At 60.0% G+C, this 23,942-nt stretch overlaps 2 protein-coding genes across 3 annotated transcripts in view; one reads left to right on the top strand and one right to left on the bottom strand.

Moving 5' to 3' along the window:
• The first annotated feature begins 23 nt into the window (after nt 1-23).
• Nucleotides 24-3,978, top strand: NUBP2 (nucleotide binding protein 2). Of its 2 annotated transcripts, XM_040635546.1 has the most exons (8): nt 24-149; nt 1,478-1,596; nt 1,673-1,871; nt 2,254-2,337; nt 2,611-2,765; nt 2,900-3,010; nt 3,154-3,223; nt 3,413-3,978. In XM_040635546.1, exons 1-8 carry the CDS (start codon nt 131-133, stop codon nt 3,556-3,558), a joined length of 903 nt encoding a protein of 300 aa, XP_040491480.1. In that variant the 5' UTR covers nt 24-130; the 3' UTR covers nt 3,559-3,978. The 2 variants fall into 2 exon arrangements, with proteins under 2 accessions (XP_040491480.1, XP_040491481.1); XM_040635547.1 differs by lacking the exon at nt 2,254-2,337 and having other exon boundaries at nt 25-149.
• A 708-nt stretch (nt 3,979-4,686) lies between these two features.
• IGFALS (insulin like growth factor binding protein acid labile subunit) overlaps nt 4,687-23,942 on the bottom strand; it is a 32,973-nt gene continuing 13,717 nt past the window's right edge. Inside the window, exon 5 of the mRNA XM_040634454.1 lies at nt 4,687-4,993. Within this exon, the coding sequence (XP_040490388.1) occupies nt 4,829-4,993 (165 nt within the window). The 3' untranslated portion in view covers nt 4,687-4,828. The remainder of the gene's footprint in view (nt 4,994-23,942) is intronic.

The raw sequence follows: 23,942 nt of genomic DNA, 5'->3' as shown, positions 1-23,942 counted from the left end.
TGCACCTTACGTGAGAAGTGATTGGCTGAGTGGAGCGCGAGTGGGCCTATCAGGACGGCTAAGGGGAGGGCGCTACACGGGGAGCGAGTTTGGGCGCCGCGGACGGGTGCTGTGCGGCGCCGCGGGCGGGATGGAGGCGGCGGCGGCGGGTGAGTGCGCGGGGCTGGCGGGAGCGGGAGGGACCGGTCCGCAGCTGCTGGTCGCGGCCCCGGGTGTTCGGGGGAGCGGTCGTCGGCGCCCATAGGCCTCAGTTCACAGCCGCGTCTTGCTGCGCCCGGGGGCCTTGGTTCGGCGGCCTGGTTGGTGGCGGCAGAGCCGTGACTGGAGCGGGGGTCCCCGGAAGGGGAGCCAGAGCGCCGCGTACTCTTGCTTCTTCGTGGAAGTGGCGTTCCAGCAGGTGCGAGCGGGTGCCAGCAGGTGTGGCGTGCAGCCCCGGGGTGCCCTCGGAGACTGGCCGGGGGCTGCTGCTGGTATCGGTGACCCGGACCTGCTGAGAGCCAGGCCCGGTGCCCGTCTCAGCTCCTCCCCGCGAGGCGTTGGATGTGGGCTCCTTTGCAGCTCCTTTTGAGAGGAGGGTCTGCAGGAGGGCCAGGACCAGGGCGTCCTCTGTGGAACCTCCGCCAAGGTCCCGGGCTTGCGGGGAGGGTGGTGGGGAGAGTAGCTTGTTGGAGGTGGGGCAGGAGTGCGGATGGTGAGGTCAGAGAGTACTGAGACCTGAAGGTTAGGGTCTTGCAGAGGGACTGAGGGTTGTGTGGGTGCAGATGGCAACCCTGGGGGTGGCAGGGGTTGGGATGGTATTTCTTCTGTGACATATTAGGCTCGTTGGAAGGAAGAGCCCAGGCAGAGTGGCCCGTGGCAGAGAGCTACAGTTGTTGGGCCTGGGGTGGCTTGGGGGGTAGCCAAGGATGGAGGTGCAGCCTGTGGTCGCCCTTATGTCCTTGGGGTTTAAGGCACAGTCTGAGCCAGAGAGGTGGGTTTGCGTCCATGCGTGACTGAGGCTTCAGGTCCCTAGAGCTCTAAGCGTCCCTCCTGAGAACTGGAGGCTAGGGCTGCCTTGAGTGCCTCTGACCCCAGGAGAGCGGTTGGACACCTAGGGATCAGACCCGGATCCTAGGAGTCGGGGTGGGGGCCGCCCCAGCACAGATGCACCTCACACCTGTCATTATAGCCCTGTTTCTCACTGGAATCAGCAGCCCCTCAGTTCACATCGCCCACGTGTGTGAGCGCGAGGGCGCAGTCACACACGTGCTCGCAGTAGAGAGGGCAGTTTGACACAGCCGCCTTCGGGGAAGCCACAGGTCTGGTCTGGGGTCGGCCCACTGAAAGACCTTCCACCTGGGGGTGTTTGCTTCTGTCGGGGCAAAGGGGCAGGTCTCAGAATTTGGGACATGGGAGTTGCTTGTGACCCTTCAGAGTGAGCTTCCGAGAGCATCTGGTGCGAAGGCAATTCTCTGCCCTTCTCCCTTCTTCTGACCAGAGCCTGGAAACCTGGCAGGTGTCCGGCACATCATCCTCGTCCTCTCAGGAAAGGGGGGGGTCGGGAAAAGCACCATCTCTACGGAGCTGGCCTTGGCCCTGCGCCATGCAGGCAAGAAGGTGAGCACCCCCACCCTGGCCCCTGCACGGACTGATCTCTGCTCCTGCCCCTCATGGACATCCTGCCTCCTTGCAGGTGGGGATCCTCGATGTGGACCTGTGTGGCCCCAGCATCCCCCGCATGCTTCGGGCACAGGGCAGGGCCGTGCACCAGTGTGACAGTGGCTGGGTCCCCGTCTTTGTGGACCAGGAGCAGAGCATCTCCCTCATGTCTGTAGGCTTCCTGCTGGAGAGCCCAGATGAGGCTGTGGTGTGGAGGGGCCCCAAGAAGAACGGTAACGATGGGGTGGGGGACGGCATAGTCAGCCTTCTTGCCTCTCCCAGCTGCCGCCGCGTGCTCAAATAAGAGGTCTATTAGAGAGTCCCGCAGGAGCTGCAGGCCCTCCTCCCCAGGGTTCTTGGGTAGAGTTGGAGACCCCAATAGCCGGCTATTTCCAGAACCGTCCTGCTGCTCACCTGAGCGGACAGGCCCGCGTGGGAGTTGAGAGCAGGAGGAACCTCTGTGAGGCTGTCAATGACCCCATCCGTGTCCCGGAGCGGGAAGGGTTCTGCTGAGACCTGAGGCCACCCAGCCGGGTGGTGGGGCGCCGAGGCTGGGCTCTGGGCTCTGCACCAGCAGGCCCCACTAAGCCCTGTCTTTGGTGGTGGGAGGGACAGGCAGCAGGCTCGTGCAGGGGCTGCATGCAGGACGTGCTGACGCGGCCTGGGCGCTGCAGGTCACCTGTGCTGCAGAAGCTGGAGGTGAACCTGAGTCCAGGCACGGACACCCCCAGGAGGATCACAGCTCCTGGCTCAGGCCTGAGCGGGAAGTCTCGGGGGGCAGGGGTGGCCCCACAGCCGGGAAGAGAGGGGTGCTTGCGGGGCCCGTGCTGCGCGCCTCCCACTCTCTGTGAGGAATGGCTTGCTCCACTGTTGTTGGGCAGACCCGGGACCTGCAGAGGCCCCTCTGTGCGGGAGGCTGGCTGGAGGCGAGGGGCTCGCTGAGACCCCAGTGAGACCCCTGGGTCTTTATAGCGCTGATAAAGCAGTTCGTGTCTGACGTGGCCTGGGGACAGCTGGACTACCTGGTTGTGGACACACCACCAGGGACCTCGGACGAGCACATGGCCACTGTGGAGGCACTGCGCCCCTACAGCCCGCTGGGGGCCCTCGTGGTCACCACGCCCCAGGTACTGTGGGAGCGCCTTCGCGTTGCCCAGCCGTCTGTGCCCCCCCCCCCCGGGACCCGGCAGTGCTCCCTGCTCTTTACGCCTTGGGTGGTGCGCTTTGAAGTGGACCACTGTTCTCTGCTCCCCGGTCACAGGTAGTGTCTGTGGGGGACGTGAGGCGGGAGCTGACCTTCTGTAGGAAGACAGGGCTGCAGGTGGTCGGGGTCGTGGAGAACATGAGTGGTTTCGTCTGCCCACACTGTGCAGTGAGTCGTGGGGACTCGGCGGGCCAGCCCTTGCAGGACGCAGGGAAGGGAGGGTCAGGCTGTGGGTGGCAAGGACCCCCCTGGACCTGCCCCCCAAGTGTGTGGGAGGTTCCTTCAGGGGGCCCCGCACGTCTGTGTTCTAGGAGTGTACCAACGTCTTCTCCCGGGGAGGCGGGGAGGAGCTGGCCAGACTCGCCGGAGTCCCCTTCCTGGGTGAGCACAGCAGGGCCGCTCCGGGAGTCTGCGCTCCCTGCGCCCCGGGGGCATGAGATGGCAGCATCCAGCCGGGCTTGAGGGGTGCCCGAGGGAGCCAGGGGCGGGCTTTGGGAGCCCTGCATGGGGTGGGGCTGGGAAGCTGGCCCCTGTCCCTCACGGCCCCTCCCCTGCCCTCTCCCTTGGCAGGCTCTGTGCCTCTGGACCCTGAGCTCACGAGGAGCCTGGAGGAAGGTCGAGACTTCATCAGGGACTTCCCTAACAGTCCCGCCTTCCCCGCACTCTCCTCCATAGCCCAGAAGGTTCTGAGCCAGGCGCCTGCTCGGCTCTCCTAACCAAGGCAGCCCCTTCTTGCATCTCCCGGCCGTGTGCGCACAGACCTAAGCAGAGGCCGTGGCGGTGCAGGCGTCTCCCCACCCCAGGAGCCACATCTGTGTGTCAGCCACCGGCAGTGGGTGGTTCTGCCCGGTGGGCGAGCCGGAGGCAGGGCCCAGGGGAAGGTGTGGGTCTTGGCGGTGATGGCACATCCGCTCTTCCCGGCACAGTGCTCACATGCCCTGGACCCACGGCCGGGCTGCTCCTGGGAGCCAGGGCTCCACGGGGGTAACGAAGCTTGCGCGGCTGGAAAATCCCTGGGGCGTCCGCCGTCCTCAGGGCCACCCTGAGCGATGCTGGGGACAGCGGGGAGCGCCTTGTGAAGGGTTAGACTTGTTAACTTCAGAGGAACCCACAATTAAACGTGTTCCACTGCCGCAGTTATGGGTCTGATGCTTTCAGAGCGTCGTGCTCTGGTTCCACCAGCTTTGCCCCTTGACCCTGGCCCGTGGGCCCCTGCATGTGTTTGGGTCAAGTTTGAGCAGTGTGTGGAGGGCTTGGTGATGGTGGAGAAACACGTGGTGTTGGGGGAGGCTCAGCTCAGCGCAGCTGACGGCCTGTCCCCCATCACCCTCCACACCCTCCACACCGTGGGGCCTCCACACCGCGGGGCCCAGGGCAGAGCTGGGAGTGAGGTGCAGGAGCCCCAGGGAGGCCAGGAGGGAAAGTGGGACAGGGCACAGCACAGCACTCTTCCCAAGGGAGGAGATTGGAAGGTAGGCAGAGGAGACAAGGTGGCCCCCAGGGCGGGGGTGACAGGAGACCGGGGGTGCCGTGGACAGACATTTCCTGGTGTGGAACAAGAGGGCAGGGGGAGGGCTGCTGTGGTCGTCGGGGGAGGGTTAGCGGGGGGGGAGCGAGAACCCATATCCACGCTGGGCATGAGCAGCGGCCACCTGGCTGTGCCCAGCTTCCCAGGACCAGCTCCTCCAAGGACACTCCCAAGAGGACGGCTGAGGTGCTAGGGCTCTGGACCACGGGGGGGTACTGCCACCCTCGGGAGCAGGCGGGTGTCGCGGGAGGGGCGTGGGGTGGGGGCACGGGCCCGAGCTTCCCCCCCCCCAAAGCTACACTCCTGTGGTCACACGTGTGTGTCACATAGCTTTTAATGAGTGAATCGGGGGGCCCGGGGCCCATGCGGTGGCCGTGCCCACCCCGGCGCTGGGCCGCGTCCCCCGAGGGGGGTGCTGTTCTGACCCCGGGGCGGCGTCCGGCCAGACCGGGCCTCGGTCAGCACTGAGCGAAGTGGGCCTCGGCGACGTCGCGCAGGTCGAGGCCCGAGACGCCCGGGGGGCTGGCGCAGGTGATGTTGTTGTAGGCGTACACGGGCGGCTGGCCGTCGTCCCCCTCGGGCACGGCCCGCACAAAGCGCGGCACGACGCTGGGCTGCTGGAGGGCCAGCGCCCTCAGGGCCCGGAGGGGGCAGCCACACTCCCAGGGGTTGCCCTCGAGCCACAGGCGCTCCAGGCCGGGGGCCTGCGGCGTGAAGGTCCGGAGGGAGTTGTTCCTGAGACTCAGGTAGCGCAGCTGCTCCAGCTGCGCCAGGTCGGCCTCGGGCAGGGCTTCCAGGCGGTTGTGCGACACGTCCAGCCAGAAGACGCGCCGCAGGGGCCGCAGGGTGTCCGCCGCCAGCGCCGCCAGCCGGTTGCCGGAGAGGAGCAGGTACTCCAGCTTGCCGAGGCCCTGGAAGACCGGGCCGGGCAGGTGCGTGAGCCGGTTGGCGGTGAGGTCCAGCTCCAGCAGCTCCGACAGCCCCCAGCTCCTGCTCTCTCCACGCCACGATGCCGCCGCTGTCCCTGAGGAAGAGGCGGCGCAGCCCCGAGAGGCCGGGCGAAGGCATGCGGCCGGATGCGCCCAGGCAGCTGGGCGTCCAGGTGCAGGCTGTGCAGCCGCCCAGGCCGCTGAACACCTGCTCGGGCAGCCCGCAGGCAGTTCCCGCTTGACAGGTTCATGACTTGCCACGCCAGGGAGGCCGAGAAGGCGCCCGCCCGATCTCCGATTCTGGTTGTCATTGAGGCGTGAGCACCTCCAGCTGGGCCCCAGGCCCTCGAAGGCCTTCGGGCAGCTGTCGGATGCGGTTGTGGCCAGCTGCAGCTCCTCCAGAGTGAGGTGAACTTTGAAGGGCGGGTCGCAGGCCGAGACGATGGCGATGGCGAGAGGCGCAGAGACGGCAGGCCCAGCAGGCCGGGAGAAGGTGTCCTCCAAGAGGCCGGCCACGCGGTTGTAGCGACAGATCCAGCCAGCGCAGCGCCCCATGCTCCAGGAAGGCGCCTGGGCCACGGCGTGGTGATGAGGTTGTGGTCCAGGGCAGAGCTTCTGCAGCTTGGGCAGCTTTGACGACACCACGTTGGTCTTGATGCGCGCAGGGCGCTTCCCTGCTCAGGTCCAGCTCCCGGCTCGGCCAGGCCGCAGAACAGCGGGGGCTGCAGGTAGGTAGGCCGTTGTTGCCCGCCAGCACCAGTCGCGCAGGTTGGCCAGGCCTTGGAAGGCGGCGCTAGGAGCACTGGCCAGGCTGTTCCAGCCGAGGCTGAGGTCCCAGAGGCTGGCCAGGGCCCTGGAAGAGGCTCCCCACCCGGCCCAGCAGGCTGTTGCCGAGGCCGAGCGAGGCCAGGCCCGGCGTCGTCAGGAAGGTGCGGTCGCTCAGGCCGCGGAGCTGGTTCCGCCTCCAGGTGCAGGTGCCGAGCCAATGCTGCAGGCCGTCAGCGCCTGTGGTTCCAGGCTGGCCAGCCCGCTGCCTCCTGCAGGTTGCGAAGGCCAGGCTGGAGAGGTTCCGAAGGCGTCGGGCGGGGATGGGAGGACAGGTTGTTGCCGCCCAGCCCAGGCCCTCGGCGCGTCCGGGGATGCCGGCCGGGCAGCCGCAGAGGTCTCCGTGGAGCTGCAGAAGACGCTGAGCTCCTCCACGTATCTCGTCGACCGCAGGTGCAGACGGCCGGGCACGGCAGGCTCGGCGGCCCGGCCCCGGTACGCTCCCCCCAGGCCACAGGGCCCAGGCTGCCCAGGAGAGCAACACGCACGGGGCCAGGCCATGCCTCCTGCAGGGAGAGCCAGGGACAGTGGAGCTCCGCACGAGGGCTGCAGCTCGGGCGGCGGGCTGCAGCCTGAACTCCGGCACCCAGACCGCAGCACGTGACCGTGAGGGGCGGCGCTGCTGACGGCCCGGAGGACGGTGGGAGCTCAGAGCCGCCTCGCCCGCCTGAGTGGGAAGCAGAGACGGGCAGGACGAATGGACGCCACCCGGCTCAGAACCAACTGCCCTTTTCCATCCTGGCAGGCCCACGCCGGTTGTGATGCCTGGTTCTGAGACACGGGAGGGTAGAGGCCCCTGGCCGTGTAGGCGTCTGCTCTGCCCAGCGAGACGGCCCGAGCTGGGGCTCGCTGGGCTAAGCCTGGGTGGGCCTGGGAAGGCCTGAGCAGGTATGTGCTCCTGCCCTTGAGGGCGGGCCAGTGAGCAGGCGCACAGCACCCCCAGTTAGGCCCCAGACTGGGGGCACTCACCCACGTGCCCTGGCGTGTGTGCCTCACTCCAGGAACGTACCTGGCAGCCAAAAGGGAGCAGAGCAGGGCGCCTGCCTCAGGGCAGACAGAGGACTCCACGCCTCAACTCACTACCAGGGGTCAGGGGTGTTTCAGGACAAAGGCACTAGGCCCCACACCAACGATTACCCCAAAACCTGCGCCACGCGCTGGGCTGCCCACGGAATCGGCCTGTGCCTGCCCCCGGCGGGCTCAGGATGCCCGGCTGAGGTCAGAGGCAGCGCTAGAGGATGCCCCCACACCCACCTGACGGGCCGGCCCTGAGGGGGATGGGGTGTCAGGGCCTGGCCTGTGAGGCTGTGAGGGAGCAGTACCGCAGCCCAGGGAAGGGTCCCTGGGTGGGGTGTGAGGAGCCTTCGCTCTTCCCCAGTGCCCCGTCCTGGGCCCTGGGACCCGACAGGAGGTGGGCAGAGGGGAGCGGAGGTGCTCGAGGCGCATCCTCAGCACGGTGCGCCGTGTTCATTGTACCGCAGACCCACCCGAGCTGAGCCCTCCCTGGGGCTGCCCCTGGTCTTGTGGGCTGCAGCCGCCGCAGGGCTGGCACCCCCAGAGGGTGCGGGCCCTTGGGGCACTTTCACCTCTAATCAGGGCCATCCCGCATGCAGAACAGACCACAGGTGGGCCGCGAGCTGGCGCTTGCTGGGGCCGGCTGCTGCCTGCCCTCTGATTCCTCTCACATGCTGGGGCAGCCAGCACCCTGTCGCTGGCCAGCCCAGCCCAGCCCAGCCCTACTGGCCCGGATTCCATTAATCCCTCTCGTGCCCGACCTCGCATCAGCGCCCCAAATGCCAGATGCAGACGGCACAGGGGAGAGGCCGGGGGCCTCCATCTCCCCCAAAGCCTCCTTACATGTTTGGCTGGCCTCCCAGCCGCTGGGTGAGAGCCCCTCAGGCAGCGAGACCTCCCACTCAGCAGATGGCCAGCGGAGTTAAGGAGAGATGGGCCTGGCACACTGACCACCCCCTCCCTTCCCCCTGCCCATTTCCTAACAACCTGGGTGGGGTCTCTATTAGGAACTCCCTGGGGCCCCGCCCAGCCTCGCTCTGGGACCTCAGGGTCAGCTGGTGTCTGGCCACCTCCTCCCCCAACCCTCTTCTAGGAACACCGTGGCAGGGCCCCTGGCCCCTTGTGTTTGCTTTCCCCAGCACTGCCCTCCTGGGAAGAGCGGAGGGAGGCCTGGCCTTGGGGGCCAGGTCTTGGTGGCTCGCAGCACCAGCCTCCACCTGTTTTGGGAACTCCAGGCTGTCTCCAGAGTCTCTGTGGGCCAAGGACCAGCCTGTTCTGCACAGGTGTGGCCGCTCCAGTGCCTGGCCTGAGGTCAGCCCCAGGCAGCCAGGAAGAGGTTGACAGCCGAGCAGGCCCCTGCTGCTCGGGAGCAGAGGGAGCCCGGCCACGCCCATCCACCGCCCCATGGCCGATCGGGCAACAAGCCAGGAGGGGTCCTTGGTAGAGGCCAGTGGAGGCAACCGGAGGCCTGCACTCGCACGCGGGCCAGCCCCAGAAGGGAGCTGATCTGAAAGCAGCAGGGCAGAGGCGGGTGGATCAGGGCACGCCGCCGGCTCCCCTTGAGAGGAGGGCCAGGTTGGCGGCGGTCCGTGGAGGCCCAGTGTACTTCCTGGCTTAGGCGGCGGCAGGCAGCAGGTCTGCAGTCCGGCAGGGAGGGGCAGGGGAGCTGCAGCGCCTCTTTCCTCATTTCCCACCCCCGCCTGGCCCACAGCTCCAGGTGCCGGGGTGGGGGCAGCTTTATCTCTGCCTTTATTGAGCTTTGATTGATTTCTCAGGTCGGTTCTCAGCCTGTTCTGAGAAACATAGATCCGCCAGGAGAAAGTGCACGCCCAGAAATTGACACGGTAAACAGGGGTTTACAGAGCGCAGTGCCACTCAGCACGTCTCGGCCCGCAGGTCGGGAAGGGAGGGTAAAAGTCAGCGGGAGGGGACAGGCCTTCTGCAATGCCGGGTGGCCCCATCGCCGCGGCCCTCCACAGGGCCTGGCCTGGGAGGGTGATCCCCTGCAGCTACACACGTGCACCCCCCGCACCTCTTTGCTGCCCTGGCCACTTCAGGGAGCTGGCGGCACCTGAGGGTGTCCCCAAGGCATCTGGTCTCATTTGCTGCTGATGGTCAAGTATACGGCGCCGCACTCCAAGCACTGGGTCTGGCTGCTCGTACACACAGCTGTCCCCATCGCTCCTGTGTCTCGACACGCCAGCCTTGCTGCCCACAGGATTACTGCGCGCTGAGCCTGTGGGTCCTCAGTGGACTTGCTAGATCCAGGTGTCGCCTTCTTTGGCAGGTGAGGTGAGCCTTCCCGAGCAGTTAGCGTGGTCAACCACTCCTGAGCCGAGGGTGTCCCACGCCCCCCTAACTACACCCTGTCTATTCCCGAGCCCTGAAGGTGTGGAAAGTGGATGGTGGCTTTGTTCCGGTTTCTCAGACACCGGCAGGACGCAGCCTTTGGCTCACGAGCCAGGGACTGTCCTGTTTTGTGAAGGGCGTGTGCGTGTCTCGCCGATTTCTGGTTAGGGTCCATCTGATCTCGTTTTTAAAAATCATAGTCTTGCTGCAGGTCCTTCACCGGTGTCTACGGGCGCTGTGTGCTTCGTGCTCCTGGAGCGTGCCTTGCCGCTCTGTCATTCTGGCAGGAGTTGGTCTCTAACGCGGTTTCCCGAGACGCTTGCACTGAGCCGGACCCTGGGCAGACCGCAGTGAGGGTGGGAGACCTGCCGTCCGATTTCTCAGTCTCTGGGGGTTTCACGGCCGCCTGGCACGTGGGACTTGAACGCCTTGAAGCACCTCGAACACGTCGGGGTCCCTGCCCACGGCGCGTGGAGGCGTGGCGTGGTCCGCCCCTTGCGGAGCAAGGGTCTCTCCCGCCGCCGCCCCGCAGCGCAGCAAGCGTCCGTCGAAGGCGCCCAGCGCCCTCTTCCAGGCCATGTAGGCAGCTCGCTGGTGTCTGCCATCCAGAACCACAGCCCGTGGTGTGGGTTGTGTGAGAGCTTGTGCACAGCGGACCCCTTCGCCGCACGTGGTGCACATCCTCTCTTGGCTGGCGGTCCCTGGTGTCGCCGGCATTTCTGCGCATTCGTGTTACGATCGTAGCACCTGGTGTTTAGATTTTTCCTAGATGATGGTGACTTTTCGATGCTCTTCCTCCTCAGTCTTCTTCCCGCTGTCTCGTCTGGCTGAGAACTCCGGAAGGGCGCGTTGATCGAGCTGTGGATGCCTCACCGAGCAGTGTCCTGGCCTGACTGGCCACGAGGGCACGGACTCTGTGCGGAATCCGACCGTGCTCCAGCGCGGACGCTCACGTGTTCGTGCTCTCCCATGTGTCCCCGTGGCCAGAGAGCAGAGTTTTCTATGTCCGCCCCGCACGGCAGCCTGGAGTGCTGCCCGCGTGCCGTGGGCTGAAGGGCGGTCCGGGCAGGGATGGGCCGCCGCAGCTTGTCCCGCTGAGCTGCCGGATGTCTGCGCATTTGCATTCAGGGGCTGCAGACGCTGCCAACAATGAGCATTTATTACGACTCGGTAGAACGCGTGTTTATGCTTCTGGGTAGGTTCTTGGAGGTGGAGTCGCTGGCTCACATGGTTATTTATGTAAAACTTGGTAAAAGATGTTAAGTCATCTTTGCACTCCAACATGGGGCTCAATCACGAACCCGAGACCAAGAGCCGCGAGGAGCCACACGCCCACTCGACTGAGCTGGCCAGGCGCACTCAGCAGCTCTGCGCGCTCCGTGGCCCCACGCTCCTTTCTTACGCGCCCGCTTGTCCGGTCCGGGCCGTCAGCTCTGCTTCCTGGGTGGGAGTGCCAAGTCTTGCTCGTTGCAGGGCTGTTGAGTCTCCAACACTTGATGGATTATAGGTTATCAGGATAATATTTATATGATATTTTTCCCAGTCTGTGGCTTATCCATTTTTTAAAACACGGGCGCCTGAGTGGCCTCACGGTTAAGCCAGACTCTCAATCTCAGCTCAGGTCTCCATCTCTGTCATGAGTTCAAGCCTCACCCTCAGGCTTGCGTGTTGGTGTAGAGCCAATTTTAAAATAAAAAAGACGTCGCTCTTAAGATGTAAAAAGTTTATTTCGGGCGACCTCCAACTCACGGTATTTTTTTTTCAGTCATGCTTTCCATGTGCCTTCACTAACGATCACAAAGATGTTTAATCAGGGTATAACACCTTTCCATTTACTTTAGCTTCTCTTAAATTTGCCCCTGTTTTGATAACAATTTCAAGTATCTTGTTAGTTTGGTGCTACTGTGAACGGAATTATCTATACCTCCATTTCCCGCGGTTAGTAGCGCACAGAAAATGGAATGGATTCTTTTACTCGCCTTGTATCCTCGGACCTGGCTAAACTTCCCAGTCCTGGGTGTGTGTAGTCAATGTGATCCCTAGGATTAGCTCCTGTGGAGTCATCTCGTCTTGTACAGACATTTTTCCTTCTTCCTTTCCCCCTGCATCCTACCATGGCTTCGGTGGTTTCTTCGCGCTCACTGCACGTCCAGGACAAGGCTGGAGTACAGGGCACGGCAGACATGCCTCGCCCTGGTCTTACAGGTGAGCCGTCCACACCGGGCTCACCGCCACCCGACACTGTACGTGAAGAATGTTTCAAGGGACAGCTTGCCCTCACCCCTCGGTCACGACTGTGTCCGGCCACGAGGCACAAGGGGAGGAGGCTGCTGATCACGCCGCCTGGGACAGTGGGACGCGCTGCCGAAGCTTCCAGGTAGACCCAGTGTCATTACAAATGTCCTGAACCGTGGACGAGGTCTCTGGGGCAGGTGGGAGGCGATGGGGAGGATTCCACCACAGCTGCTGGTGTTGGGAACGACAGGAAGTGACATGAGGAGCCAAGGAATCCAGGGGCACTCTGTCAGGAGGGCCGGGCGGGCAGCCGTTGGCGCTCACACAGGCGCCACTTACCTGGAGGCCCAGGAAGCTGCTCCGCTCGACGCGGACGCTGCCGTGCCGGTGTGTGCAGGTGTGTCCGGGTTTTGCTGCTTCCATGGAGCTGATCCTGGGTTTTGTCCTCGTCCAGCGAGGACGGCTACGCCTGTCCTGCTGACTTTGGCATGTCTCACGACTGGACGTTCCTGTGCTGACTACTTGGTCGTGGGACAGGACGTTGCTGTGCTAGGTCACTGATCTTTCGGGCAAATTCACATCTAGGTTACAAGGGACACTGATGTCTTCCGTGAGGTCTGTTGTTAAGTAGGACAAGCTCCCACCGTGAGCGCCAGGGAAGCGCCTCTGCTTTCTGAAAGAGTTTGTGTGTGATTGGTGTTACTCGACGGAGCAGAAGGCCTCGTAGAAGCCGCTGGGCTCTTCTCTGACGAGGACTTCGACTTCATACCCGTCCGATTTGTTGTTACAGGGTCTATTCTGATTTCCTGTTCTTCCGGTCGCGCTGAGGGTCTGTGCCTTTCCATGGGACTGGTCAGGGCGGTTGTTCCCTCGTGTTCAGCCCGCCATGCCTGTCCCTCTCGGGAGGGGGCAGCCCGCTCCCTTCTCCTGCGTGATTTTGTCGACGTGTGTGTTCTTTTGCTGGCAGCGTAGCTGTGGGTTTCTCAAAGAACTTTTGTGATCTTCAAAGAACACTTTTGGGTTTTCGTTTTGCTGATTTTTCCTTTTCTTCACTTCCTTTGCATTTTGTTTTCTCTAGTTTGAGATAGAACCTTCCTTCTTTCTGTGCAGATGCGTGAGGCTCTGGGCTTTGCGGTGTGCCACAGGACGGTGTGCTTCCACGCTCACTCCTTCTGACCCACATGCTGTCAGAGATCTTCTGGAGGCAGGGGGTGTCCGGATTCACCTTCTGGCCGCGAAGGGAACGAATTCTGCTGGAGTTAGCAAACACTTCATTGTTTTGCTTTAAAATTCATCGTGGACTCATGTTGGGCTTACGCCGTGGTCTGTGCTGTCAGAATGCCACACGGGTGGGCTGTTCTGCACACACGGTTCCGTGGAGTGAGCGTACCACTGCTCCCCTCCGTCCATGGCGGGATGGTCATCCCAGCCGCTACCTCTGAGGAGAATGTGAACCTCCACTTTTCAGGGCAAACCCGGGCCATGGTGGTTAGTATCAGATGCTTGGTTTCCGGCTCAGTGTCGTGATCTCAGGGTCAGGAGACCGAGCCCTGCATTGGGCTGCACACTCCGGGCCCACCCTGCCCATCCAGACTCTCACACGAGACATCCGTTGCTTCCGCACAGAAGCTTAAGAAGTCAGGTTCCAGCTATGATTATTAGCTGACAAGGGAGAAAGCTTGTGTGGGCAGGGAAGGAAGAGACGCGTGTGTCCTGTCTCCTCCCCGCCACACACACACCCACCTGGCCACAGTGGGGACCCCAGATGGGCTGACCTTCCACAGAGTCCTGTGGGGGCACATGGGGTGCAGCTCCTGCACCAGACTCCTGTCCTAGACCCACAAGACCCAGTTCTTCCCAGGCCTCTTGCTGTTCCAACGCAGATCAGCATCCGTAGAAGCAGACGGACTAGGAGGAACCTTGTGTGGTTTTACTGACAGATTAATGATGACGGGCTTTGCGGTACTTAGTGCAGGGGTGCTCAGTGCCCCTGAACGGTGCCTCGGTGCCCTGCTGTGACTCTGATCTCATAAACAGAACATTCCAAAGGTTGATTGGTAAAGCCCGCTGACTTCCTAGTTGCAGCGGGCGCGCTCCCCCACGTGACCAGCGCGGTGACACAGGGTGCGGTGAAGAGCAGACAGACCCCACTGGGAAGACAGGTCACTGGAGCCTCTAGGAGATCTCTTCATATAGCGCCTCCGAGGGCAGCAGCGGCCCTGGGTCGAGCCGGTGGTTATGAGCGCAAACGCCAGGCTCTGGGCTCACAGTCGACAGGACATCAGTCCACGGTAGGAAGACACTAAGGAGAGACCACACAGTCCCTCAGCCACACTCTGTAGCTCCACACCGGACGCTCGGGTGAGTGTCCAGCTTCACGTTTCTTGTTTCAGAAGGACAACACCCCTGAGGAGCTGGAGAAGGCAAGAGCCCCAGGAAGGCGTCAGGGAGCAGGAGGGGCACCCCGGCCTTTCTGAAAGGGGGGCGCCTGGTCAGCTCAGGCGGTGGAGCCTGTGGCTAGACTCCGGGCCAGCGCTCGCCGCGCACGCGGCCGCGAAAGACTTCAGATCTTTTAAAAACAGGAAGAAGAAAATACTGGAAAGCAAGACGTAGCTTCCCAAGTGGCTGAAGAACAAGAGAATGAACAGGCCTGTAGCTGTGGAAACACCAGGCTCGGACGCAGAATTTACTCCTTCTGGTGACTCCCCGAGCAAACACTCCAGTCCCTTCATCATCCGCCAGCAGCTGGGCTCCGGCGAAGGTATCGGCACCGGCCGGGGCAGCGGTAGCCGTGAGGAGACAGCGTGCCCAGAACCTGACTGGCGCAGAATCCACCAAGGACGATGTAGAGACACCCAGTTCCCCGCTTGGGACTTCTGGGTGTCCCACACACCTGCCCCCTCCTCCTGGCACCTCTCCCTGCTGGCACGCGAGTAATCTTCTCCGCACTCGACTCTGACTTCACTTGCCCCATGAGCGGCTCCGGCCCCATGGGCCTCTGTGAGCCCCATCTGTCTCCCCACAACGCCGCACCACAGCTCAGACCCAGCTGGGGCAGCAGAGGCTGGGGTCTCTTGCTCAGCTCACCGGAACCCCCTAGACCCCTTTGAGCCCTGCCGCGTCCGGCTAGGGCTGCTGGTGGGAGGCTCCACTGCCCACCAGCCACATTTCTTCAAGTGGGCGCCAAGGTCCTCCCCTGGGCCCTGTCCGCTGCTCCCCCTGCCTCCTCTCTCAGGGCTCAGCCACACCCCTGCCCCAGGGCCTTGGCACTCACTTTTCTCCGGTGTCTACAAGGCCTGCCCAGCCGTGACAGTTCCTGGGCTCTGTGCCCGATTCTCTTGCGTTTCCTCCGCCTGGGAAGCTGGCTGCCAGGTCCCTCCCCCAGGGACAGAAGCCCATGAGGGTGGAGTGAACCCCAGAGCAGCTCCGCCTCGGCCACAGCAGCTACATCAGGTGTCTGTGAAGTCTGGCCAGTGAGGTCGGATGAGGGCCATGGTCCCGTCGCCACCTCAACCTGGGAGACTCCAGGGAACAGAAGTCCCAGCAACGGACCATAGAAGGTTCACGAAGGGAATAGAGCTCAGGCGGGGAGTAGATGGTTGGGAACAAAGCTGACTGCACTTCTCTACGCTTCCCGACCCTGAGTGACTAAACAGACACCATTAGCATAACAGTGTCAAAGAACGAAGGACCAGGGACCGGACGCTCCCAGAGAGAGCTGGCGTCTGGGGTGAGAGTCAACACCCGATGGGGAAGGCATCTGCTGTCCGGTGGTCTGTCTGCCCTTGCCCTGGTTTAGGCAGGAGCCTCCCGAAGTCCTTGGAACTCCCACAGGGTGGAGAGGGGGACTTTGTTGTTCAAGGGAGCCCATGCTGGCCGGGGTCAACACAAGGGGACACCGCACATAGCCGGCGATCCCAGAGATGACACAGTGACACCGCACAGCACGATGCAGGCTGGGACGTGCCAGCAGGGTGACTCGGCGTGTTCCACACAGAGGGCGCGGCTCAGGCACTCCGGCCCCCTGGGGCCCTGCTCTGTATCCTTTATAATCAAACTACAAAATCCCAAGGGCAGCACCTCTCAGAGTCTCTAGGAGTCAGTCTGGGTGAGTTACTGAGCCAGGGGCTGCGGGCGGGCTTCACGCCACCGCCACAGTCCACAGTGGCTGCACTGACCCTCCAGCGTGGACGGGTGTGGCCGAGCAGCATGCCGCCGCCTCGGGAAGCCCACGTGGTCTTGCTGGGACTGAGCCAGCTGGCAGGGCCATACTCGAGCACCGGCACTCAGCTCAGAGCTGGTTTTAGCAACAGGGAGAGCACCACAGACCCTAATGTTGATTGCCGCGCGTTCCAACTTGAATTTGTAACAATTCGGCCCAGAAATCCAGCAATGGCCACGGTATCACGCCTGTCCCGACCCTAGCCGTGAACGCTCTCATGTTCATACTCAGGGCAAACGGCCAGGACTCGCTGAAGGACAAAGTTGGGCTGTGTCCTTCCATGGAATGAAGAATCATCCTAAAGTCAGAGGGAATGCAGCCTAGTCTTACACAGGACAGGTGTCTGCAGTGAAGTTGGCGGTGGGCGCACGGTGAGGACAGACACCCGGGACAGACCGCCAGCCTCATGAACAGCATTTCGCTTAGAACCACAGACGTGGAGGATCCGAAGGAAGTGCAGGCACCTACTGACTGACTCACGAGAAGGCAGCAGAGGAGGGAAAGGTCAACGGGTAACGCTGCGATCGACCGCAGTAAGGATTTCTTCAGTGACGCCAGAGTATGAAGCCAGCAAGCCAAAGGGAGAAAGGGACTGCCAACATGCATGATGGGAAACCAAGGCCCCGTGTGACTAGTGAGCAGCTTAGGAGAGAAAAGTGGGGAGCCCCCCGGGCGGCGGCAGTCCGGGGAGGAAACCTGAGGCAGGCACGCTGCTGAACAGGATCCAGCCTCCCGCGGCAGCGGGCCAGCCTCCCACGGCGGGTGTGCACATGGAGGCGGTGGACGGGTGGCTCTCATTTAGGTAGGCCAGAACGCTCTGCCGCTCTCCATGGCCAGCATGCAGCTACTGCACGAGCGTTTAGAGCCGCAGACGTCGCAGAGACCCACGACTCAGCCACATGCAGGCCCACTGTGGCCTCCCAGAGCCCATGGGCGCCCGCAGGAACCTCACCAAGGGCAACACGTGCAAAGGGCAACAACTACTATTCGGGCTCTTGGCCCTGGGGAGGGCCCAGAGAGGCTGGGCAGGATGGGGGGCAGGTTTTTCTCTCCATGTATTTTACAAGTATTCGTGTGCTCTGAACATTTCCACGCACACTTGGGAGCACACAGGACTAAGAGCAGGGGGACCGCGGGGATGCCAGCAGGAGAGAGAACACACACACCACAGGACACCGCAGGGGCCCCGGGGTGGAGGCCAACACCACAAAGCATGCTGGGGGCATGGGCCCCCACCACAGCTCCACCTCCTGCAGGCGCACTCTCCAGCTGCAGGACGGCGGCAGCTGAGCAGCACGGCGACGAACGCAGAGACACCTCCAGGCTATTTCCAGAGCCGCATAACAAGACATCTAGAAGGGGAAGTCCCAGTAAACGCCGCTCCATGACAACCTGGGTGCAGGGGGTTGCAGGTCACATGGAGCCTGCTCCATCTAGAGGTCATCCTCTCTGACAAGGACCTCGTGCTTCCCAGCCGTGCAGCACCGTATCTGTGACAGGCAGCCCCACACCTGCCCAGAACCTCAACATGACCAGCGGCCTGAGGCCACCTAGGGGAGAGTGGTGACCGACAACCCGGCTGGAGAAGTGCTAACTGGAAGCTGCCCCGCATCTGGCGGGGAGCACCATCCCGGCAGGGAGAGGAGAGCGCGAGCGGAGCCTCTGGGCACCGTTCTTCCCCACAGATGTAGCCAAAGGACCAACGTCCAGAACAGAGGAAGACCTCCAGATGAAATGGGCCGGTTAACAGCCCTTCTGCCCCCCATCGTGCCCCGGGTCTGGTCGCACCACTCGGTCCTCCCACTCCGGCACCGAGGCCAGGAGAGAACACAGAGTCTCCAAGCCGAGCATCCAGGAATACGCTTTCAACTTCTCTTATAAATACATTAGAACATCTGGTAACACAAGCAAAGGGTTCAAGAGAATTTAAAATTAGTCCAAGACTGATTTCCTACACCTGTAGAAATTTATCTAAACATCTGAACACCCACATGTGCTTGAGGGGTGGCGCACTCTGGCCCCCAGGCCCACAGCCGCCTCAGTCCCGGGCACCTTGAAATGGTCCTTCTCTTTGCGTGGATGGCCCCCAGCGTGGTGGCTACGGGTCCGCCTCGCCCGCTGCTGCTGCATCGGCCTTCCCGCGAGCCGAACACCAGACTACAGGCTGCGCACCATGCCCACCCGCCTCCCAGGGTGCCGGGACAAAAGAGCCAGCAGAAGTTGGGATCGTTTCAGTAAAATGCCCCACAGCCCACAGCCAGCTTTTGCGTGCTCCTAACTGGCGAACTACGCGCCGCTTCATCCCCGTTGGCGACCCGGAGAGCAGGGATGCTGATTTCCCACTGGCGCCCAGCACGCCCAGGTGGCAGCCCCCGAGACCCCCAGGGACCCTCAGCTGCCTATGGATCTGGACTCGAGGTCAGAAAGGACCCCAAAGCCTGGCCAGGGTGCAAGGAGCACCCCTTCTGAGAAGAGGTGCCTGTCCCCTAGGCTGAGGCAGTACGTGACAGAGGTCGGGCAGCCTCCAGCGCTTGGGCCTGCAGGGGAAGTTGGAGCAGACACCTGGGTCGAGCGCGGCGGCGGAGCCGACATCCCCCGAGGGCCCGCCACCTTACTCGCATGAACGGGTTGTGGTGGTGAGCTCCTCCGCGATGGTGGATGGCACCGTGGCTCCCCCGATGCTGTACTTCTCCCGCGGATCCACACAGCTCACTTTGACACAGAAACTTCCGAAGGTAACATTTCTAAGTACCTTCTCACGATCTTCAAATACCGTCCAACTCAGAGGGCAGAGTGAAAGCTGGCTCAGTGTGAGGATGCAGGCTCCTGCTTGCTGTGCGGACCAGTGCCCTGTCGCCGCCACCAGCAAGCTGTCCCTCCTCCCTCGCCATCACGGAGGAAGGGGATGCCAAACTTTTTGTCAATAGGAAGTCCATGTTTTACAGTGCATAGAGTAACCAGCAAAACACAGACAACGAGAAAAGAAGAAAACACCCAACTGCCCCGGTCCCTGCCCCAGGATGAGCACCCGGGAGGTGTTGAGTCTCATCACAGGGCAGCCTGGGCAGGACTTGCCCTTCAGGCCCCAAGAATGACCCAGGAAGAGCCCTTTGGCAGGCAGTTTGGCAATTGAAAACAACGCAAAATTGTTCTTTAAAAAGTTCAGCAAAATTCATGTGGGCGCCTGGGTGGCACAGCGAGTTAGCCGCCTGGGCCTCTCGGCTCAGGCGTGATCCCGGCGCTGTAGGATCGAGCCCCACATCAGGCTCCTCCACTATGAGCCTGCTTCTTCCTCTCCCACTCCCCTGCTTGTGTTCCCTCTCTCGCTTGGCTGTTTCTCTCTGTCAAATAAATAAATAAAATCTTTAAAAAAAAAAAAAAAAAAAGTTCAGCAAAATTCATAAGAATAATGAAGAAAAGGAACACAAAAATCGCCAACACCAGAAAGACAGTACATCACTAATGGATCTAACAGATGGGGTGGGGAACACTCTGCTCTAAAGGAAAAGCTAAACAAAGGAAACAAAGGAGAAAAATTCTGATCCTCCTGAAAAGCAAGTATTTCTTAGGTAAGAGACAAGAAGTACCGAACCATAAAAAGTTAACGAGGCTGGACCATTAAAAATGCTTACTCTTCAAAAAACATTGTTGAGAAAATAAAAGCAAGCCACAGAATGGGAGAGACTATGTGACAAACTTACAAAAAAAAAAAAAAAAAAAGAGAGAGAAACATCCTCTTACAAAAATAAGAGGATGCAATTTCTTAAATGGCCAAATGGAGCCTTCGTGATCTACCACGGAGCAGGGTCGCCTGCAGCCCTGCAGAGTGGACGCCGTGATGGGAATGTTCTCTTTTTTTTTTTTTTTAAGATTTTATTTATTTATTTGACAGAGACAGCCAGCGAGAGGGAACACAAGCAGGGGAGGGGGAGGAAGAAGCAGGCTCCAGGCAGAGGAGTTTGATGGGGGCCTCTTCCGATCCAGAACGCTGGGATCACGCCTGAGCCAAAGGTAGACGCTTAAGGACTGAGCCACCCAGGAGCCCTGTGGAACGTTTTCTGTCTTAACTGTGACGGCCGTTGTTTCATTGGGGGTGTGTGCGTATCTCCCAAAATTCACTCAGTCATTCACTAACGTGTTCTATATGTGAGCTAAACCACAAATAAAGTTGATATTTTTTAAAAATATGAAAATTAGAACAATAAATTTGAAAACCTTGACAAAATGGGCAAACCTTGAAAGACACACGTGGCACAAGTGATCAAGAAGATGTAAAAATCTAGTAGCCACACGTGAAGACACACATTCGCAACAACAAGATGCTCACAGAAAGCACCCAATGTCCAGTGGCCTCAGTGACTCTGTCAGATGCAAACAATAAGAACATAAAACCTCAGCCACGTTCATCTATCTGCACCGGCAATCACCGACGTCAAAGAACGCTCACACTGCAAGAAAATAAAAACTACAGACCACGATCCCGTGAATACAGAAGACACGACAGCAACGTAACGCAGCACCCACTCAAGGTCTGTCTGGAAAGCAAGGCTGGTTTAACGTTGGAGACCAGCTGATACGCTCCTACATATTAACAGAGTAAAGGAGAAAACTTACTTATGTAACAGATGAAGAAAAAAATCAGTTCACACAATTCAGCACCACCATGATAACAGTCCCCCCAGGAAAACCAGGGAATGCAAGTCCACTCCATCAACCTCAGAGGATTTACAAAGCCCACAGCTATCATTGCTCATGATTAAAGACCAAATGCTTTCCCGAGACTGGGAACGAGGCAGCAGGCCCGCTCACCGCTTTGACTAACGTTGTCCTGGGGATCTTAGCCAGTGCGGGGTGGGACAAAAACAAGAACAAAAGGTATGCAGATTGCAAAAAGAAGGAATAAAACTGTCTATTTGTCGATGAAGTGGCTGTGTGCTATATAATCTAAGGAAAAAAGAGCTGCTAGAACGAGGGAGGTGAGTAAGGTCACACAAGATCAAAATGCAAAAATCACTTGTTTTTCTAAAGACGATAGAAATAATCATTTCAATAAAACCAAAACGTGAAGTTCTTAGGGGATACATTTGACAATATGTACAATTTCTGTAACAATGAAAATTAGAACATATCTCTGAGAAAAACTAATGACCTCGTACTTTTAACAAAGCTAAAGAAAGATATCGTGGAAAGACTCCGACATTAAGGCCTCAGTTCTTCCAAATCTTTTTGTTACAACACAGTCCCAATCCAAAGCCAAGCTGAGTTTTTGGGTAAAAATTAATAAGATAATCCTAAAAATTTGTATGGAAATGCAAAGCACTTAGAAGAGCTAAAACCAGTTTTAAGAAAGTCTAAAGCTAGGGACTTACACAACCTGACTCTAGACTCAGCATAAGCTACAGCCATCAAGGCTGTCTGTTAATGGGCGGGCGGGACGACGCCCTACGGATCAGCTGCACCGAGAGGAGAGGCCAGAAGTACGCGTGCTGTACTGTCTGTTTTACTGATGCCAAGAAGCCAAGGTGGGGTTCGGCGCGAGGAAAAGACGGTAAGTTTGCAACAAACGGTGTCAGCACCTGGGTGTGAATATGCAAAAAGAAGGGGGCCTTTCACCTTACCTTAGACCGTATAATAATTTGATCACAGACCTACATATAAATTTGTATAAACATAAAGCTAAGACCATTAACTTTCAGGGAGAAAACACAGCAGAGTCTTTTGACATGCAAAGATTTCTTTACACAAAGTGTCAAAGAAAAGATACTAAATCAACAGACCTGCATCAAAAGTATGAACTTGTGGCTAAAAAGACACTGTTAAGGGAGAGAACCACGGCAAGCCACAGCAACAGAGGAGATACCGAGACACATTTCTGACAAAGACTGGTGGCCGGAACGCATACGGAATTCCTGCAACTAAGACAGCCCTATTTTTAACTGGACAGAAGATGCGAACATACGCCGGTAAAGAGGAGTTCAGACGAGGCTGTGAGCCCAGGAGAGACGCTTGCTTCTGCAGTACTCATCAGAGGACGGAATTTAACTCCACAAGGAGACGCCAGCGCACGCCTCACAGACCGGCTCCCCGTTTCACGCTGCAGAGACCAAGGTGGGGAGCATTCCTGAGCGACCCAGGTCGTGCAACCAACGGGAGGCAGTCTGGTAGTTTCTAGAAGGAAGCCCACGCCGAGCCACACCTCCCCCAGGGTCTGCACCCACAGCAGCGAAACCCGCGGGTTCACGCCTAAGGCACACGCAGGTTCGCAGCCGGCTTACCCATCGAGAGCAGAAAGCTGGACGCCGCCCGAGAGCGCTGGGCCCGGCCTGCGACACCGCACGGACACGAGCGCGGGATCTCTACGGGCACGTGCCGCCAGAATTCATCAGAACGCGTTTTCTCTCACTCAGAACAGGTATGCTTGATTGATGAACATCACCTTCCATAAAGATTAGTTTTTTAAAGCCGGTAACTATGCACAGAATTAGTTTGGTGCGATAGAAAGTTAAGTGGAAAGGCACTAGACCCGTTATTAAATGAGAAGCCACAGAACAATACGTAAAGCAGATACACAGGCTATGTCCTGTGAGGTCACGAAGAATCCTCTGTGCGCACTGCCAACAAAGGAGTCACGCTCACTCAGCTGACCCAGGTGGCTGAATCTCTAACAAGTCTTATTTTGTCAGCCCATAGCCCAAATCGATAAAGATGCTTGACCAAACAGGTGATTTATTAAAAAACAAACTGTGAGGCGGCACTCGTCCCTGAATGGAGCGGAAGGCCCCGCATCCTGAGGCCTCCTGGCCGTATGTCTTCCCTGACACCCTCTCTCAGGGACTGAGGGAAGACAGACCCCCCGCTGTCCAGGAGCACGTCCCTCAGCCCGGCCACCTGCAGCAGCACTTCCAAACCCGCCACCGACGATGTCTCCAGGACAAGAAGCCAGCCCTGCAACCAAACCTCATGGAGACCGGGTCATCACAGAAATAAATGGCTTTCAGTGGACAAGCAGCCTCTGGGCGAATCCTTACTCTAACAGGGGAGGCTGTGGTGCTCACTCACTGTCCCGCCTAACCCGCAGCCCAGCACATGGACGACAGGTCAGGATTCGCAGCCCGGCCTCCCTGGGCACTCCGTTAGAAGTGCGGGACCGGCCCAGCCCAGACCTCTGGTCAAAGGCGATCTCAACCAGACAGCCGGGCTTCCTCACTAGTTTGGGGCAGGCCAGGAGTGAGCACCTCGCGCCCACACCGGAGACGGTGCCCCAGACCCCCAGGCTCCGGGTGCCCAGCACGGTGACTGCCCCACAGACGCACTCACGGGGCGCGCCCCGCCACCTTGGCCCAGGCCAGCTTCTCCTGAACGGCAGCATTGCTGGGCTCCACGTGCCTCGCGAACTTGAGGTTGTTGATGGTATACTCGTGGCCACAGTACACTCGCTTAGGGAAGACACCAGATTGCAAGTCGAGTCTCGAATCTGACCACAGACCCTCGGAGCTGGGCACACAGGGCTCTGGCTGGGTCCCGCGATGCACAGCACGTGAAGTGTCCCCAGGAGACACAGACACTGGGTGTGTGCGTGTTAACCAACAATAAAAATACATGAACAGAAAGCCTTGCTTCCCAGAGGAAATGCCCCGCCTCCGCTCCTCCCCGGCATGGGAGGGACGGAGGGCTCCCACTGCGGGGGGCTGCTGCCTACCGTGTCTGAGGAGCCGCCCAGGATCTCAATCAGGGCTCTGTACATCTCATCCGCTGTCCCTTCAGGAACTTCCCACAGCCAGCCACGAACAGGGTGTGTCTCCTGGAGAAGCAGGACAGCCAGGCAGCAGTAGGGGGCCGCCAGTGGTGACAGAGAGACAAACCAAGAAATCCCTAACCCCTAGCTTCAGCTCCTACCCCCCACCGCTCTCCTCAAGTCTCACTGGCACCACCAGCCCCGAAACAGCTGCTCAAACCCACACCTTAGGTCAGTGAAGGAGGAGTAGGGGTACCCCATCT

This window comes from Ursus maritimus, unplaced genomic scaffold (genome assembly GCF_017311325.1).
Source record: "Ursus maritimus isolate PB19 unplaced genomic scaffold, ASM1731132v1 scaffold_2, whole genome shotgun sequence".
Taxonomy (NCBI): Eukaryota; Metazoa; Chordata; class Mammalia; order Carnivora; family Ursidae; genus Ursus; species Ursus maritimus.
The sequence above is the reverse complement of the archived record's forward strand: the minus strand, read 5'-3'. Positions and strand labels throughout refer to the sequence as shown.